At 31.8% G+C, this 16,879-nt stretch overlaps 1 protein-coding gene across 3 annotated transcripts in view; it reads right to left on the bottom strand.

The window, feature by feature from the left end:
- Window positions 1–1,005: 1,005 nt before the first annotated feature.
- The window catches only part of LOC111037071 (mucin-16), a 53,114-nt gene continuing 37,240 nt past the window's right edge, over window positions 1,006–16,879 (bottom strand). The window contains exons 4-8 of one of the 3 annotated variants that reach the window (XM_022319433.1): window positions 8,877–9,066; window positions 8,626–8,744; window positions 7,270–7,833; window positions 4,652–7,212; window positions 1,006–2,845 (exon numbers count right to left, since the gene is read on the bottom strand). In XM_022319433.1, the coding sequence (XP_022175125.1) occupies window positions 2,407–2,845; window positions 4,652–7,212; window positions 7,270–7,833; window positions 8,626–8,744; window positions 8,877–9,066 (3,873 nt within the window). In that variant the 3' untranslated portion in view covers window positions 1,006–2,406. Of the gene's footprint in view, window positions 2,846–4,651; window positions 7,834–8,625; window positions 8,745–8,876; window positions 9,067–16,879 lie in introns of all 3 variants that reach the window. The other 2 variants (XM_022319434.1, XM_022319431.1) reach the window with 2 other exon arrangements.

The following is a 16,879-nucleotide window of genomic DNA, read 5'->3' as shown; positions in this document are numbered from 1 at the left end:
GCTAAAATCTTTTATAAAAGATTCCATTACCGTCTAAATAATCACCCAAATCAATTAATAAAAAACTTGGCCACTCCCACAATTCCTGTAAATCCTCCGAGACGTCTGAAGCATAAGTGGTGTCGAGATCTCTTAAATTAAATTTTAAAATATATATATATATAAATAAATAAGTAAATACATAATTATCAAGCTAGCAGAAAGTGCTGTCAATGGGTTGGCTTCTTTCAACAAAACCTCATGATATGTTAACCTTTATCAAATTTTTTTATTGTGTCTAGTATGGATACAGATTGTTAATTACTTTTGAAAATAAAAAAAAATTTTTAAAAAGAAATATACCCTTCACTGTAAATACAATATATTCATAACTACTGTCAGAATCTAAAAAGTTTACCAGAAAGTGAAATAGATTCATTATGAGCGTTTGAAGTCGTTAGACATTAGACGTTGTCATAGAACGATTTTCTCATTTTATTCTAATTCAAAAACTATTAACTGTATAGGTACTTGCAATTTTTAACAAACATATATTTTGTCATTTTTTTTTATTTTAAGCTATTTATGCAACTAAAATTTTGTTTTAGTTTTTATTCTATTTTATACATTCAATAACATTTTCAACTGCAACTTTTTCTGAAAAAAACATCTCACCTTACTGTATGACTAATAGTAAAATAAATTATCTACTTTAATAGCTATAATATCATAAAATAATCTTAGTAATAGGTTGTTTTCCTCCAGAATCGTTTTTCGTATGTAATTATTTTATATCGTGTAATTCAAATTTAAGACATCCATCACAGTGACCCGTTCGACAATTAATGAACAGCAGAGTGGTACGCACTGGCCAAGGTACAATCGACACCTACTATACAGCAGAGCAACTTCCTCGGTTTTCTTGCGAGGACGATGATCATAATATTTAGGTACTTTTTATAAATAGGAAATAGGTTACCAATTCAATATGCTGTACGACAATTGATAATCAAGTTTTACTAAGTATACACAATAATTTTATGTTTTATTTACAATATTATGCAATTTACATAATACATATAATGTGATAACATTATTACATGGCATATAATGTAACTCGACTCATAATATGAGTAAATGAAAAATATTATAAAAGTATCATTATTTTTAATTCATACGAACTAATTAATAATAATATGCGTTGAACGTAACCGTATGTTTCATACGTACATACGCATTTACATTGCTAATGAATAAATGAAAAAGATAAGCAGTTTTTAACACATAGATTAAAATTGTTATAATAATATTCTCTCTATCAATCGATGGTAAAGTTTTTAGATTGATAGTCGATGTTTGTTACAACTTGAAAGAAGGTATGTAGCAAGTAAGTACTTAAAATAATTATCGACAGGTATGCAAAATAAGGTTTAAACTTAATGTAAAATAAAATAACGTGCAAAAGATAAAAAGAGAAACACATTTTAACTTAAAAATATAAATACCAAAAATACATGACATACACCTGTATACAATTGGTAATTAAAATTAAATCGAATCTTAACAGAAATCTACTTTTGATATATGAGCAAAATTATATAATAACATATGCATACAACATGTTGCAACATGTATACAAAGTGCACGAATATAAGTCTTAGGTAAGCCTAAAACAGTAACACTCCGATTCGCCGAGGACTAGAGTCAATTTACATTATGCGTATATTGTCGAACATTTACAATTAATAATATTCTGTACTAGGCGATGGCAACTTACTTTTAAACGCTAAATAGACATGATAATATAATGATACCTAAATGCAACGACCGTTATAAAAGATGACTGACTACCGTCTGTTAAAAATGTTAAACGTGGAAAAATACACAAAGATATTATTTTTTTATTACAGCGATAAGATGATGGATTTTAATTATGCGTTCTGATTTTGGTTGTACAATATCTCATGCTATTATATTACTCTTGATATTGTATGAAATGTATAAATATATTTTTAGAACAGTATCTTTAAATTTATTACTACATAAAAAGTAGTCAATTAACATCCTCGGGGTCGTGCATTGTGTAAATAATTTTCTTGTCACGATTAAATTTTAAATTTTTGAATAATTAAAAATTATAACTAGTCGGCCATGATTGAAATTGAGCATTTCGCGTGATAAGTAAAGAAAAATCAGATTGGGGGATATAATCGTGATGCATTATTTATTGAGTATGAATTGTAAAATGTAATTTTTTGTCCTATTATTATGGTTTATCGACTTTGATCATTTTTTTTATAATCCCAAACCGATTACAAAATATAAAATATTTATATTAACATTATAAAGACAATTCGTAAATAATTTGATTTTCACACGGTTATGACACAGGCAGAATGGAAATACCGTCGATGGATGAACGTCCAACTACGACCATTTGGATGCTATCGAGTATAGGGACTTGAGGAGTTCAACTGCTCGGGCGTCAGAATCATCACTCAGCCCTGGGCCCACATCGTTAGCTCCCTGCCAAGTATTCAAGGTCATTGGAGTAGTGGAAACAGGGGTTGACCTACTCCTGTGTACAACTCTTCTCCTGGTTCCTTTTCTAGATTTCTTATACTGTCCTTCGGGTAGTGGTGAACCATCTTCCTGTATTCTCTGACCGAATGGGATTTCCGATGGGGATGACGGCAAGGGAGTAGATGTCGGGAATGACGGCAAGGGAGTAGATGTCGGGAATGACGACGAGACGTCATATGCTTGATCAGTACTCCTATTGTCCAGTAATGCTTCGATTAAATTGATTCTAGTCTGTTCAGGGCTATTCTCTTTGTTCGAGTCATTCACCAACAGTAAAACCAACCTGTAAAGTAAAATAAGAGCTTAAGTATTTTAAAAAAACACTATGATAACAAAAAGAATATTTTTTTTTTTAGTTTACCAGTTATATACAAATATTTATTGTGATAATGCTAGATAATAGATAAAGATAAATGATAATAATTAAATAATGTCCCTATAAAGTTGCAATGTTATTATGTACCGAACACTCAATAAAGGACCATGTGTATCGTGAATTAGTGAATTAATTAATGTTGACTGATAAACTAAATTAATTAACGTGACAGTTATTTTTAGTAATGAGAAAATTGCCACATTGAAGATACAATAGAAAAATGCAATATCATTTTGTATTATGTATTTACTATTTAAAAGTATTCATGAAGCTATTAATTGACTTAGAATTAAAATAATATAAGTAAATTATTTAAAAAGCATATTATATTTATTAATGGTTATTTCAAATTGAATGCAATTTATAATTTAACCAATTATATCATCAAAAACTGTTGAAAAGTGTTCAAGTTTAAATAATTATAAATAAGTGGGAGTTATTACATATCTGTTGTGATTATATTATTTTTTACTTACTAAAAACGAATAATGTATTATACAGGTGTTTTACAATATTTATACATACATATATTTTTTTTACTATAGGGAACCCGCGGCCACATAAGCCATTAGGTGTGGGGTGGTACAGTAAGGAGTTTTTTTGTATAGCTTTAGTAGGTTTTTAACGTTGGTAGGATTGTAACACGTGTTAGTGTATGTGTGGCAAGGATGTGTTGCTAAGAACCCTAGTGGTCACCCATCCGGGAGTTAGCAAAGTCCGCGACTCACCAAGCCACATTTATATATATTACTTTCATACATAGATGCCTATGTTAAATTTTTCATACATTGGGGCCCTAGTTAAATTTTTCATAGGTACAGGTAATCATTATTTTACCATTGTTTCTGAATTTGCACTACTAATAAATTATGCAATTTTTTATAAAAATTATTACCATGAAATTTTCATGCATTCATCCCAAACTTTTAATATATAAAAAATAAACGAAGTCTATAATATATGTACATAGCAGTCTTGTATAAGATAGTTTTTTGAAGAATTCAAGTGCAGATATAAATACTTATTTTGAAATGTATTTAAATAGTCGGCAAAAAAAAGTATTTGAGCACTGATACAAATACTTTAAAAAAGCATTTATAGATTATTTCAAATTTTTTACAAAATATTTTTTTTACTTTATAGATCAACTGAACCGATTTTCATATTATATGTTCATTTTATGGAGTTAATTTTTTAAACTATTTGTTGGAACTTACAATACTCAACTGTTTTAGCTTTCAAATTATTTTATTTCTGGTTCAGTATAATTCACAGTAAAAAAAATAATACTATACATATTCTCAATTATCTCATTATTTTATGTAATCAAAAGTAAAGTAGAAAATATATAAAATAAAAAAATGATTATAGTATTTGATGTTTAATAATTTAATATAGATGCTTTGAGTAAGTATTTTAATACTTTTATTCAAGTACTTCCCAACACTGTCAACACTGATAAAAAGGGGCTTCATTTTATTTTAACTTAAAACACTGTTCCGTGAGCATTCATTAAATTGATGTACTGTATGGGCTTATTATATTTGCTATTAATTCCTCTTAACTATTATTTATTATTAGTTAAACTCTCATTATAACTATACAACATATGCATAATTTTAAACATTATATTTAATTTTTATCATAGAAGTTTAATTGAAAGAATTCTAGACAAGTCATATTATTAATGTGGTTATTTTAAGAGTCTATTACCTTTTAACTGTATCATTAACTTGAGCAGTTTTCATAACATTCATCAATACTCCTGCCTCAGACGCATTCAAGTGACTGAACATTTCTTTGGCCCTTTGTACAATTACAGTAGTTTCTAAGTCTTCTGCGGTGGTAGTGAAGTACACTGGCGACAGAGTGGTAGATTTTATGTCCTGCTCAGTGTCTATTAATGGAGAAACTGTCCATGTCAACGTGGAGGCGGCTGGTTTGAGAGTTTTCCCAGTTTGAATGCTATTATCTCTACTTGAATAAAACGAATGACTTCCAGCCAATTGTAGCTGTTCGCTATCTTCCAGTGGTGCATATTCTTGTAGACCAGCTTTTGATGTTTCAGTATACTTCGATGTGATTTCTATTAATGGCGATGAGGTATATTGTGGAATAATGGTTGATAAGTCTGCCAGTGCATTAATACTTTGTGTCATACCGTTGATTTCAGCTGCTAAATTTGGGCTTGTTGTACTTGGTTCTGTAGGTTTCCCTCGTTGACGCTTTGTATCGTCCGAAAAATCCAACACTTCTTGTTCTTCGGTAACGCTAGTCTTAACACTTGGTGGTTCCGTAGGTCTTACTTCGGCTAGTATTTTACGGAAATTCTCTGGATCGTCCAAGTATGCAGTTAAAGCACGCGTAAATACTGCAGCCAGTTCCCTCAATTCCGCCGATGAACGGTTTAAATTCAATCCTTGAGCAAATCCTAGGTTTACCGAATTTGTAGGATTTTCTACAGGCTTACTAGTGTCTGCTAACTTTAAACTGATCATTGATTCTTTAACGGTATCATTTCTGAAAAGCTTATCATATGCTTCTTTTGTATTCTTTGTCAAAACCGCCGGTATATGTAAACTATCAACCGGTGTAGTGGTTTCGACCGAATCAATAGTAGTTGAACTTAACCCACTGGTGTATGCTCTAGATGATTGTTCGAAACGATTAAACTGCAAGTCACTAGCAACAGTGGTCAGTTGTGGATTTTTCACATTATTAAAATACACTGCAACGGAATTTAGTTCATCGTCAGTGTTCGTTTGTGAAGGGTAAGTGTTTTGCCCATCCAAGTCAAAAAGTAGATTATTATCTGTCAGTGATTGTAATGAGTTTATCATATTCGGGATTAATGTCTCTCCGGACGATGGTAATGTGGAATTATCGACCGATGCATAGTCGAATACTGTAGTCATAATTGGAGCAGCATGAGTTGAGCTATCTCTTGCGACAGGAGTATCGGGTGATCTTTGATATTCGACAAATGAAAAAGCTCCATTTGGTGAATAATCATTTGTGTAAGAACTTGTTACCGGATACGTGGTAGGTGGTACATTTGTCTGAGGAGTTTGTGTGTAGTAATTTTCTGGTTGAAAATTAAAATGAGGGGAGTTTTGGCGGCCTACAAATGAAGCTGATTCCGCGGGTACTTGGCTTTCCTTGGCTGGGATGGTTTGTTCATTATCGGCTGGAAAAACAGTAGTCGGTTGTTGATAAGATTGTTGAGATTCGAATAGATTAGGTTGGACAGTATCAGACTCAAACTCTGGGTTCCAATCTGGTTGTATCGTTGTTATTGGTTGTGAGTTGTAACTATTTGATTGGAAATTATTGACAGCTCCATTCCAGTTAGTTTGTGGTACGGTAGTTGTCACTTGTTTTTGAGAATTTGAAGTCCCAAAGTGGTCGGAACCTTGATTATTCCAGTTTACTGGTGTCGGTGTTGTTGATGGTGATATTTGATAATTTTCAGTTTGTACATTTTTGGAACCTTGATTGTTCCAGTTAGCTTGAGCGGCTACTGTTGTGAACGGTGATTGATAGTTATCAGATTGGTAGTTACTACTACTACTTTGACTCCAATTAGGTAGTGTTGTTGAAGGTGTATACGACTGATAGTTGTTAGTTTTAAGACCACTGTTATCGTTATTATTCCAGTTAGTTTGAGTTCCTGCTGTAGTGGGTACTGTTTGGTAATTTCCAGCTTGATAATTATTTCTACCTTGGTTCCAGTTTGTTTGAGACACGACAGTGGTTGGCTGTGGTTGGTAAGCTACTTGTGAACTGGTAGCACCTTGAACCGTTTGAGCACTTGTGGTGAATTGTGGTTGGTAACTAGATTGGAAATTACTAGTTCCTTGAACGATGGATGGTTGTGGAGTCGTTACAGGTGGTGCTTGATAAGAACTAGTTTGATAATTTTTATTAGCAGCCTGGTTCCAGGTTGGCTGTTCAGTCGTAGATTGTGCTTGATAATTGTTATTAGCAGCCTGGTTCCAGGTAGGCTGTTCAGTTGTAGATTGTGCTTGATAATTGTTATTAGCAGCATGATTCCAAGTTGGCTGTTCAGTTGTAGACTGAGCTTGATAATTGTTATTAGCAGCCTGGTTCCATGTCGGCTGTTCAGTGGTAGACTGCGCTTGATAATTGTTATTAGCAGCCTGGTTCCAGGTCGGCTGTGCAGTTGTAGACTGTGCTTGATAATTGTTATTAGCAGCCTGGTTCCAGGTCGGCTGTGCAGTTGTAGACTGTGCTTGATAATTGTTATTAGCAGCCTGGTTCCAGGTCGGCTGTGCAGTTGTAGACTGTGCTTGATAATTGTTATTAGCAGCCTGGTTCCAAGTCGGCTGAGCAGTTGTAGATTGTGCTTGATAGATACTGCTTTGATGGTTGCTATTCCAACGCGGCTGTGCTGTTGTCGAAGGTTGTGTTTGATAATTTCCTTGGTTCCAGTTCTGTACAGGTGATTTGGACTGTGGATAGTAATTATTAAAATTAGTTTGTAACTGTTTTCCGGCGAATGAACCCGTCTCAGCTGGAACTTGATTTTCGTCTCTTGAATAGTCACTAAAATATCTGGCGCGGTCAGGCAGTCGGCTTTCAGAATTGAAAACAGTTGTACTCGGACCAAACGAACGCTCTGTTACAACGCGACCACTATCACTTGTTTGTGTTGTTGTTTGTACTTTTAACATAGCTTTGGCCAATGTTTCAGCACGCTCTTTAAAAACCCGCTGGTCAGATGCAAGCTGTTCTGCACTCTCTTCGTATAATTCGATTGATCTTTCACAATCCACACGGAACCACCAGTCACAAATTAAATGTGACTGACGAAAAACTGTACCATTTGGACACAAAAATGATACTTTCCTTCCGTTATCACAAATGTGAAATACCTGAAAAAAATGTTTTCATTAATTGATTTGGAAAAAAAATTAAATGCCCACAATGAGTAAATGTACTTAATTATTTAAATACTTTTAATTTTGATAATTAATAATAAACGTTATGTAACTATAATACTTCATATGCCAGTAATATAAAAAAAAAACTGATGGTATTTATACTTAACTTTATTTTATTTATAACACATTACACATTGAAATTATTTTTGAAAACTTAAAAGTGTATTAAGTGCTATTTTAATATCCCTAGTTAATAAATTATTTATATACAAGCAATATTGCCTTTCGGATTAAATTTATGCGCACCAAGAATCCATTAGACGCTTTATAATAGGACGTATCTATAAAATATTGGCTTTTTGTAAAATGTAGTTAATTATATTTTATAAAAAGTGTTACCAAAATTGTCCCAAATCATTTCTATGAAAATTAAAATTCAAACTTTGCATTTTTGAAAACTTCAATTAAATGTATCCGATCCATACACAGTTATCGAATTAATCTTATTAAACCTGATTAGTTTTAATTTGTTGATATCGGATCACTATTTTCAACACCACTAAGGCAGTAACTGTATAGGCAATACTTGATTTATATACATGTATTAATTACGTAAACATGTATTACTAATAATTTACTATCAGCTATTGTTGTAACTAAAGTTATTTATTATATAATATTATATAAATAGTTGTTTTAAGTACTACTGAAAAAATGTAAAAAAAATTATTCTTGTTTTTGAATTTAAAAAATACTGTTGCTTATGAAAAGTATATTATTTACCTGACAATCAGTTTCGGGATCTGCGTAGTAACCAGGTTTCTTAACCTTCTTACAGCTGAAATCGGTATGGGGTATTGATGGCAATATTGGAAAGTCAACACCAGGACGTCCCATAACTCCTATAAAAAATACAGGATAGTATTATCTAAAACTAAGTAGTGCCTATAAATAGCACTTGCATGTTATTATTTATCACGAAATGTACTCTTTCGACAATCACGATATTATAAAGAAAAAAAAGAAAAAAACACCTTGATACTCTTGTAGTTCCGAGTTATTGTCTAGATCATCAGTTCCCAATTTCCTGGGTGATCTCTTATAATTATCCCGCTGTCCTTCGAAGTTCTTTTCCAGTTCATCGCTGTCTACCAAGTATGTAGCCGCCTTTAACGCTTCGGCCACCTGCGGTAGACTCTCTTTGGTTGGTATCGGTAATTTGACCTATAACAATTTACCGTTCACGTTATATATTTCAACCAAGACATGTCATTTATTACGATATATGTACACATAATTATAAAAAAAAAACAACAATATAATTGGTTGTGGTGTTTGGCGGGGGTGTGGAAGGGGATCCATCGAACTTAAACCGACATTGCACCGTTTTGGGATGGTTTCGTGCCGCGAGGTGGTTACTCGGTCACGACAAACCGATATTTCTTCAGCTCGTCCGGGAGAAGGTAAAAACTTCGATGGGAACCGAGTTTGTTAAATAATAATAATAATAAAAAGCATGAAGAGACCTCGCACGAATGTCGATGCTACTCGCAGTGGTATATTTATTATCCGGTGTAGACTTTTACTTAGCTCCAACCGTACTGTGGAATATACGTTATTGGTGTGAGAGTGAGTCACTCTGGGGTTGTCCTCGGAGTCAATAATAACAGCTAACACAATATTATTATGTGAAGGAGCACGCAGTTTAACACTGTTTACACACTTGTTAAATTGTACAAGCTTATAATTGAAAAATATGTACTAAAACGTATTAGCATCTTGTTGTATTCTTTAAATGTTTACCTCATGAGTAAGTACTTCTTTCATAAGTATTTACACAGGTCACAGAGTCGACGGGTATAATCTTACATAATACATCTAGTAATACCTATGGACATTGATGCATCCCAAGTTCCGTCTAATACATATTATAATTATATCAAATTAAATTACTTGTAAATAGCGTGGGACTTGAAAACAGGAGAATTTTACAGTAATAGTCAATTATCCAAATTGAAAATATTTTATAAACGTGTTATTATACTATTTTTTTTTTGTCCTTAAATTAAAAAACCTCCTTTAATGTGTATATAAAAACGTTTTGACGTAGTATTATAATATTATTACTATACGTATTATACAACGCGCGTGGTATAAATTATAAATAATCTATGACCCCTCGTTATTTACAATTCCTATTCCACACTGTGAAATATTATTAATAAATATGATAATGAATAACCAATAATTTAAGTGTCATAGTTTTTGTGCAGCGTTAGTATTGACTCTGTTTATTCAAGTTATTTAACATTTCTTAAGAAAACGAATAAATGAGTAGAACCACACATTTGTTATAAATTTAGTTTATTACATCAGCATTTGGATCACTGTTTTGTTTTAAGTGGTAAGCCAATGCCATAAGACATAAAATTATTTCGTTCTGTTCTTTGTTATCAGCATAATTAGTTGTTATATCTCGTTCCTGATTAGAAGTAATTTTTTGGGGACTGGTAGTTTGACTCATGTATGGTGTACGACCACCCCTCATCAAAATAATAGTAATAGTATTTTATGTTTCTTCTTGAATATTTGTTATATTTTCTAGAAACTTCCAAATATTAGAACGACGAGTTAATGAGACTTTTTCTAATTTCAAATGAAACCTTCTAAAACATTGTTGGTAATTTGTCTTCGGCTTAATATAAGTTCATATAATATGTTCCAAATTTCTGGAGGGACAGCTTGTCTCTTACCACGCGCTGATCGTCCGCAAATAGATTTATGTTGATTTAAGTAGTAGTAGTAGTATTGAAGTAAGTAGCAAAGTAAATAACGCTTTAATCTCAGTTATTCATTAAGTTATCGACAATTTCTTACAAGTCCTCAAATGGAATACCATATTAATGGTAAAAAGTAAAGATAATATTAGCTCTAATATTTTTTTTAAATTAAGTGTTTTGGACTGCAGTACTGCACGGATGGACTAAACATTAATTGGATGAAAAAATATACTAAAATGGCATAGAACTAACATTTTTGGATCAAAATTCTACTAACTGTTCCAATAACAGAGATATAGATTTTACTAGAATATCCTTTATCATTTTCTTGATTTCAAACTTATTTTATCGATGTCTTTCAAAAAGTAATGTTCTTTCTTTGAGTCTCGAGTAGGTACAATATACTTTTAAAGTGCAGAGATTTGAATAAATATTTTTTTAATTATGTTAATGCAATAAATTATATACAATTTTTTTTATTAATATTTGAAAAGATGGAATATATAACTATGTTTCTACTACAGAAAAAATATTATAAATATTTTTAGAATGTAATAGGTACCTATTATTACCTACTATACTGAGTATGGTAAACTAATATTTCAAGTCAATAATACAAATTCTTCATCTTTAGGTATACCATGTTATTTAATACTTAAAAGAACCAATGTAATTTTCTGAGGTTAAAGCTATTATTCATCAATCATTATGTCTCTGTTAGTAGACATAGACAATTTAATAAATAAACATACAATTTCAAATTTTAAATGATAGGCTAATACTCAATCTCTTTTTGACCCGATGATTTCGACAGATAAGCGGTGACGAAATAGGTCTAAGAAATTTTCTAAAAATCACAACATATTTTGTATACACTGTCATAAAGCGAAGGGTCAAAGACATATTTAAAATTTGTACGTTAAAATTAAAAAATAATTATTCACCACTTTCTTGCATTACTTTAACGAAATAAGATTCAAGACTTATAAGTTAAAGATAAGGCCAGGATTTTTATATACATTGTACATTATTCTACAATTGCCTATCCGGGCTAACTAACTTTGAACAATTATAAATAAATAATAAATATGTTAATGAAATGTAATGAGCATGTATTCTACAGCCAATTTTTGTCATATTGAGTATTTTAGCATATTTTCAGAGTTGATATTAGGTGACTTACTTATTTCTAGGTAATAACGTAAAGTTACATAATATTTGTTATTTTAAAATCATCAAATTAAATAATTCGAATTTCTCTCAGTTTGATTGTAACTAAACTGTATAGCCTAAGATATTTTAAAGATTAACCGAATAAACGCATCATATTCTGAATAATATTTTGTATAATAATTATTTTATCATTTGCTATTAACGTCATTTTAAATGTTTCGTAAAAATAGGTAAGTTAAAAAAATCACATTATAGTTACAATTTCTTCATTTTTAAAATCTTATTATAATTTTACAAGTTTTGTTAGTTATTTAAGTGTCCAAAATAATAATATACGCATATCTTATATTTGTTTATGTATCTTCTTTGCATACCATTTTTAAAAAATCTGTGAGTATAGATAAATGTATATTCTATTTATTTTTTTGCATTAAAATCTGTGCCCTGCCTTATAATGCTAATTTTAATAGTCAGGCTACAGGTCATAGTATCTCACTTTTTATTTAAAACGGAGCAATTACTTACGCTATTTCATTTAATTGTATAACTTAATAGCCAGTGCAATAGAAAACCCGCCCAGATTTCACCAAACTTATTTTTTCAATCGTTTTTAAATCAAAAAAAAAAGATTTCTTGAATCATTTATATTAATTATCATCATACAGAAAATATTAAGTACCTACATATATCTAATAAGTTAAAAAAAAATATATATATATGTAGGTATAAGTGATATACATTTATAAGGAAAAAAATGTTTTTATTATTCTTTATTTCACACTACATAACATTATAATTTTCATGTACCTACTTCCCAGGAAATTACGTGTTATTAAAAATACCTGTGTAAATATATTATATAATTGTTTTGGACCTATGTATTGTAAAAAAAAAAATTAAAATATTTTTTCTCATGATTGATCGATTAATCATAAAGTAAGTCACGAGGTAAACCAAACATATACTTTAGGTGCTTATGTTATCTTGTTTACTATCTGCATGGTAAACTACAAAAATGTTTCTCATACTGAGAAAATCTTTGGCTTAGATAAAGTATAATATTATAAGTATTTCGATGTTTTTAATAAAATTAAAGGTTGTTATTTAAGTATTATATCTTTTTTCCATATATACTGATACGTATATTTTTCTACCTGTTATAAATGTCTACCTATAACTTACCTACTTGGCAATTATATAATATAAAGTTCTACTCGGGAAAATAATATAACGAGTAGTGAAATCACACTAAAATTCACCGTTATACCTACTGTTTTATATGATTTTTGCATGGACACGTCTTATTACACCCCCAGCATAATATTAAAATAATAATAAAAACGTACCGTTATTATACGTCTCATTAGACGTTCAAATATGAAATATTTTAGAAAATTGTAGTTAAAATTTTACACGTATTAATAAAGTGTTGTATAATATCGTCGTAGGTTGGGTAATGGGAAGTTAACTTAGCGAGTAGGTACCTACGATTGTTGACTACCGTTAAAAAAATATTCATATTATCATATATTATGCAGCACCCCAATATATGTAGCTATGTGAATATATTTATTTATAAATGGCGTTAAATAATAATTCATATTATGGTAACTGTATTCGGGTATTATTATTTATTACCTTCACAATTTACATAATGTGCAACATTGTAAGACCATCTTTTTAGTGTACCAAAAACCATCAAACTTCACCCAATAATATAATATAGCGATGATGGCTGGCTTGTCGTCATTTAATAGTTAAAAATAATATGTAGTATTATATATAGTACTATATACCCACGAAAACTTTACAGTTGGATAGGCTTATAAATCTTCACAATGTGTAAATATATCCTTGAAGAAAAAATGTTGGGACCAGGGTAGGCTAGGTATAGCCCGAAAGTTGTGGACTGTGTTGTGTGGAGCCAACTAAAGGTTACCTTAGTAGTTAGTTGTTGTATATATAGAGGTAAAGAGAGAGAATGATTTTTATATTATGCATTCTTTTCAAATCCGAACTTTAGATTCTGAGCAGATTGATGAAAGTATATTGATTACAACGATGTGTGTTTTTAATTTTTATTATAATTATTCTTTTACTTTTATGTTCGTCAACATGATCTTTTGGATCTTAATATATATCTGAATAATAAATAACTATTATTTTTTTTTAATGTGAATTTAAGTTAATATAAAAATCCAGCCAGGAGCGTAAGTCCGGAATGTGTATATTATATTATTACAGCACTGTTTTAAATACGTATTATTTACGACATAAATATTAATGAAACCGGCGCATCTATATAGAAAGCTATGAGTCTTCATCGCTGTGACGCGTATTATAACATTATTATGACCATAATATTATATTGTACAGAAAAAATCGCTTTGCTCGAGCGGTGGGTGTCTCTTATTACCACGACATGGCCGGCGGTTCCGTGAAAAAAATAATGAAAACACACGTATCGAATAGTATAATATCTATTAACTACCTATACAGTTTATTATGATATTATTTTCCGTACATAAAATACACTCCGTTTTTTCTCCGTCATCGCACGCAGCCCGCCGGACACGGATGATTCCCGCGATAAAAACTGCGGATGTACCTGTGTACCTATATAGGCGCATACGCATGTGATGTGCTGTACTTAAATATTATTATAATACGCCGCGACGACGCGACACGAGACGATTGTCGGGGGGGGAGTGCTCATCGGGTCTTCGCGTCGTGCCGTATCGGGACCGAAAATCAACTCGACGGTTCGCGCGGTAGGTCAACAGGAAGTAAAAAACCCGCAGCGGCGTATATGATAGGTCGTAATACGTGTATACATTGTACACAATGTGCAATGCGCCGACCTACGTCGCGTCGTCGTTTTCACCCGTTGTATGGACTTGGCGAAAATAAAAAAAACGAATAAACGAACAGAAAACACAACCTGCATTTGCTGCAGTCGTGCATTAACGAACGCCAGAGATCTTCGACGAGTGGCTGCAGCCGCGCCGTACTCTCGCAGCTCGTATATTGTATTAATCTCTTTTTAAAGTTAAAAAATATTAAAAACTAAATTGGTATTTGTTTCCCACAGTGTTTGCAAAACATTCCAATGTAATATGCTTAAGAAACTAAACAGTATTCCCGGACTCGACACCGGACAGAGTAATACATTTAAATATTCTAGCACACACAATAAAATTATACTAATCCATTCTAAAATCTATTTCACTTCGTAAGCGAAACCCCCCGAAGAGGTCACCACCAGGGCTTTGCTCCACAACGTGTGTGTTTTTATTTTAAAAATTAATAGGTCCGTAAAAAGTACCCTCGTGTGATCAATGATTTTAATATGCAATCATAACTCTTACCAGTAGTTAATCAAATAATTAATGACTTTTTTCTTTTTAATTTAAAAATAAAAGCTAAACTTTTGTGACAAAACTGTTCCAGAAACAGCCCTAGAATTATCCGGTAGTATTTATCGTTATGTAATAACCTACTCGTTTCATCACTCAGAAAGTACAAAACTCAAACTCTATAAAATTACTTATAATTTGTGTAACGATTTCAAGTCCGCAATCAGTACATTATATTATTTCGTCTAAATCAAAACCCGCACTGCACCGTACTGTATGGCTATATAGATGATGTATCAAAAATAATGACCAGTGGAATATTTAACCATGGTATTCAGCAGCACTGGTTATACCTTATACCTATATACACGTGCAACGTGCGTATATTTGACGGGTAGACATTATAATCAGCGATGATGGACGTGTGCCTACACGGCAAGCATTTATTTATCATTATTATTTATTTATTGTTTTACGTGTTGGAAACCCAGTTACTAAAAATTTCAGCAGAGTAAGAAGAAACATGTAACATAAGTCATAAACATTAACATTTGGCGCACTCCACTGGGTACATACACAATTTGTAGCTTAGATACCAGGTACCTCTTTAATTCTTAAATAACCCTTTTGCGGGCATTGCGCAACGAGTAACGACGACGACGTGATTACGTGTATTACGACTAGGTCATAATAATAATATATTAAAATAACACTTGTAATAATACGTGTATAATATTATTATATTCGCGCGGCGTTAGGTCGAGTTTAAGACGATGATAATAGACACCTGTAACGGCAAATTGTTCGCAAGCCGAAGTGGTTGTTCCGCGATATCGTCGGGCGTGCGACCGTAGTAATAATAATATTATATCCCATTGCTGCCCAGCTCGTGTAATAATAATAATAATGGTACGTATTATTATATTGTCTAGCTCGGCGGTTCGCACGTTTGCGCCGATGGTAAGAAAAATGCCCGACCGGAGACGTTAACGCGGCGGACCCGGACGTGTCGGCGTCGATCGCCCCCGCCCCGCCTGCAGTATTATACGGGTGCAATATAACGCAATCATCATCGGATATAGGTACGTGTCTCGGTACGGAAAGCTATTCGGCTGCACCGTTTCTAAACGGAAATACGTGAATATCGTTATTATGCCCACTCGTTTGACGTCCGGCAAAATAAACGATAATTGCATGGGCACAATAATAATACGCCCTAGACCTATGTCTTGTACAATATGCTACAATATATTATTATTTATTAGTTAGCGCCTTATATAGTACGAAAAACAATTCACAGCGAAGACGGTCTGTCAGCGGCCTGTGTTACTAAATATATTGTTTTATATTTATTTGCCCATCATCCGTATTACGGTAGGTAAACACCTGGGATGAATTCATTTTTGCCGAAAAATTTTTGTTTACTGTAAATATTAATATTTAATTACTATAATTATTATATTATTACTGTTATTGTTATTAACTTTTGAGTCTATACTGGCTCATACTGGCTTGCCGTATAACGGTATGAATATTATGTTCGTGGTGTTAAAATTTACAGGCAATAGCATAAACATTAAAATGGATCTAAATGTTTCTTTGTTTTATGTCTAAATTTGTACTTCAAACGCATATATAAACAAGATGAGACTGTGTATTTTCAGTATTCAATAATTGTAGTACATTAACAAGCTTTTTAACAAATATTTATAGAAAAAAATAAACTAA

Source organism: Myzus persicae, unplaced genomic scaffold (assembly GCF_001856785.1).
Source record: "Myzus persicae strain clone G006 unplaced genomic scaffold, MPER_G0061.0, whole genome shotgun sequence".
NCBI classification, from domain to species: Eukaryota; Metazoa; Arthropoda; class Insecta; order Hemiptera; family Aphididae; genus Myzus; species Myzus persicae.
Note: the sequence above shows the minus strand (reverse complement) of the source record. Positions and strands in the feature narration are given on the sequence as shown.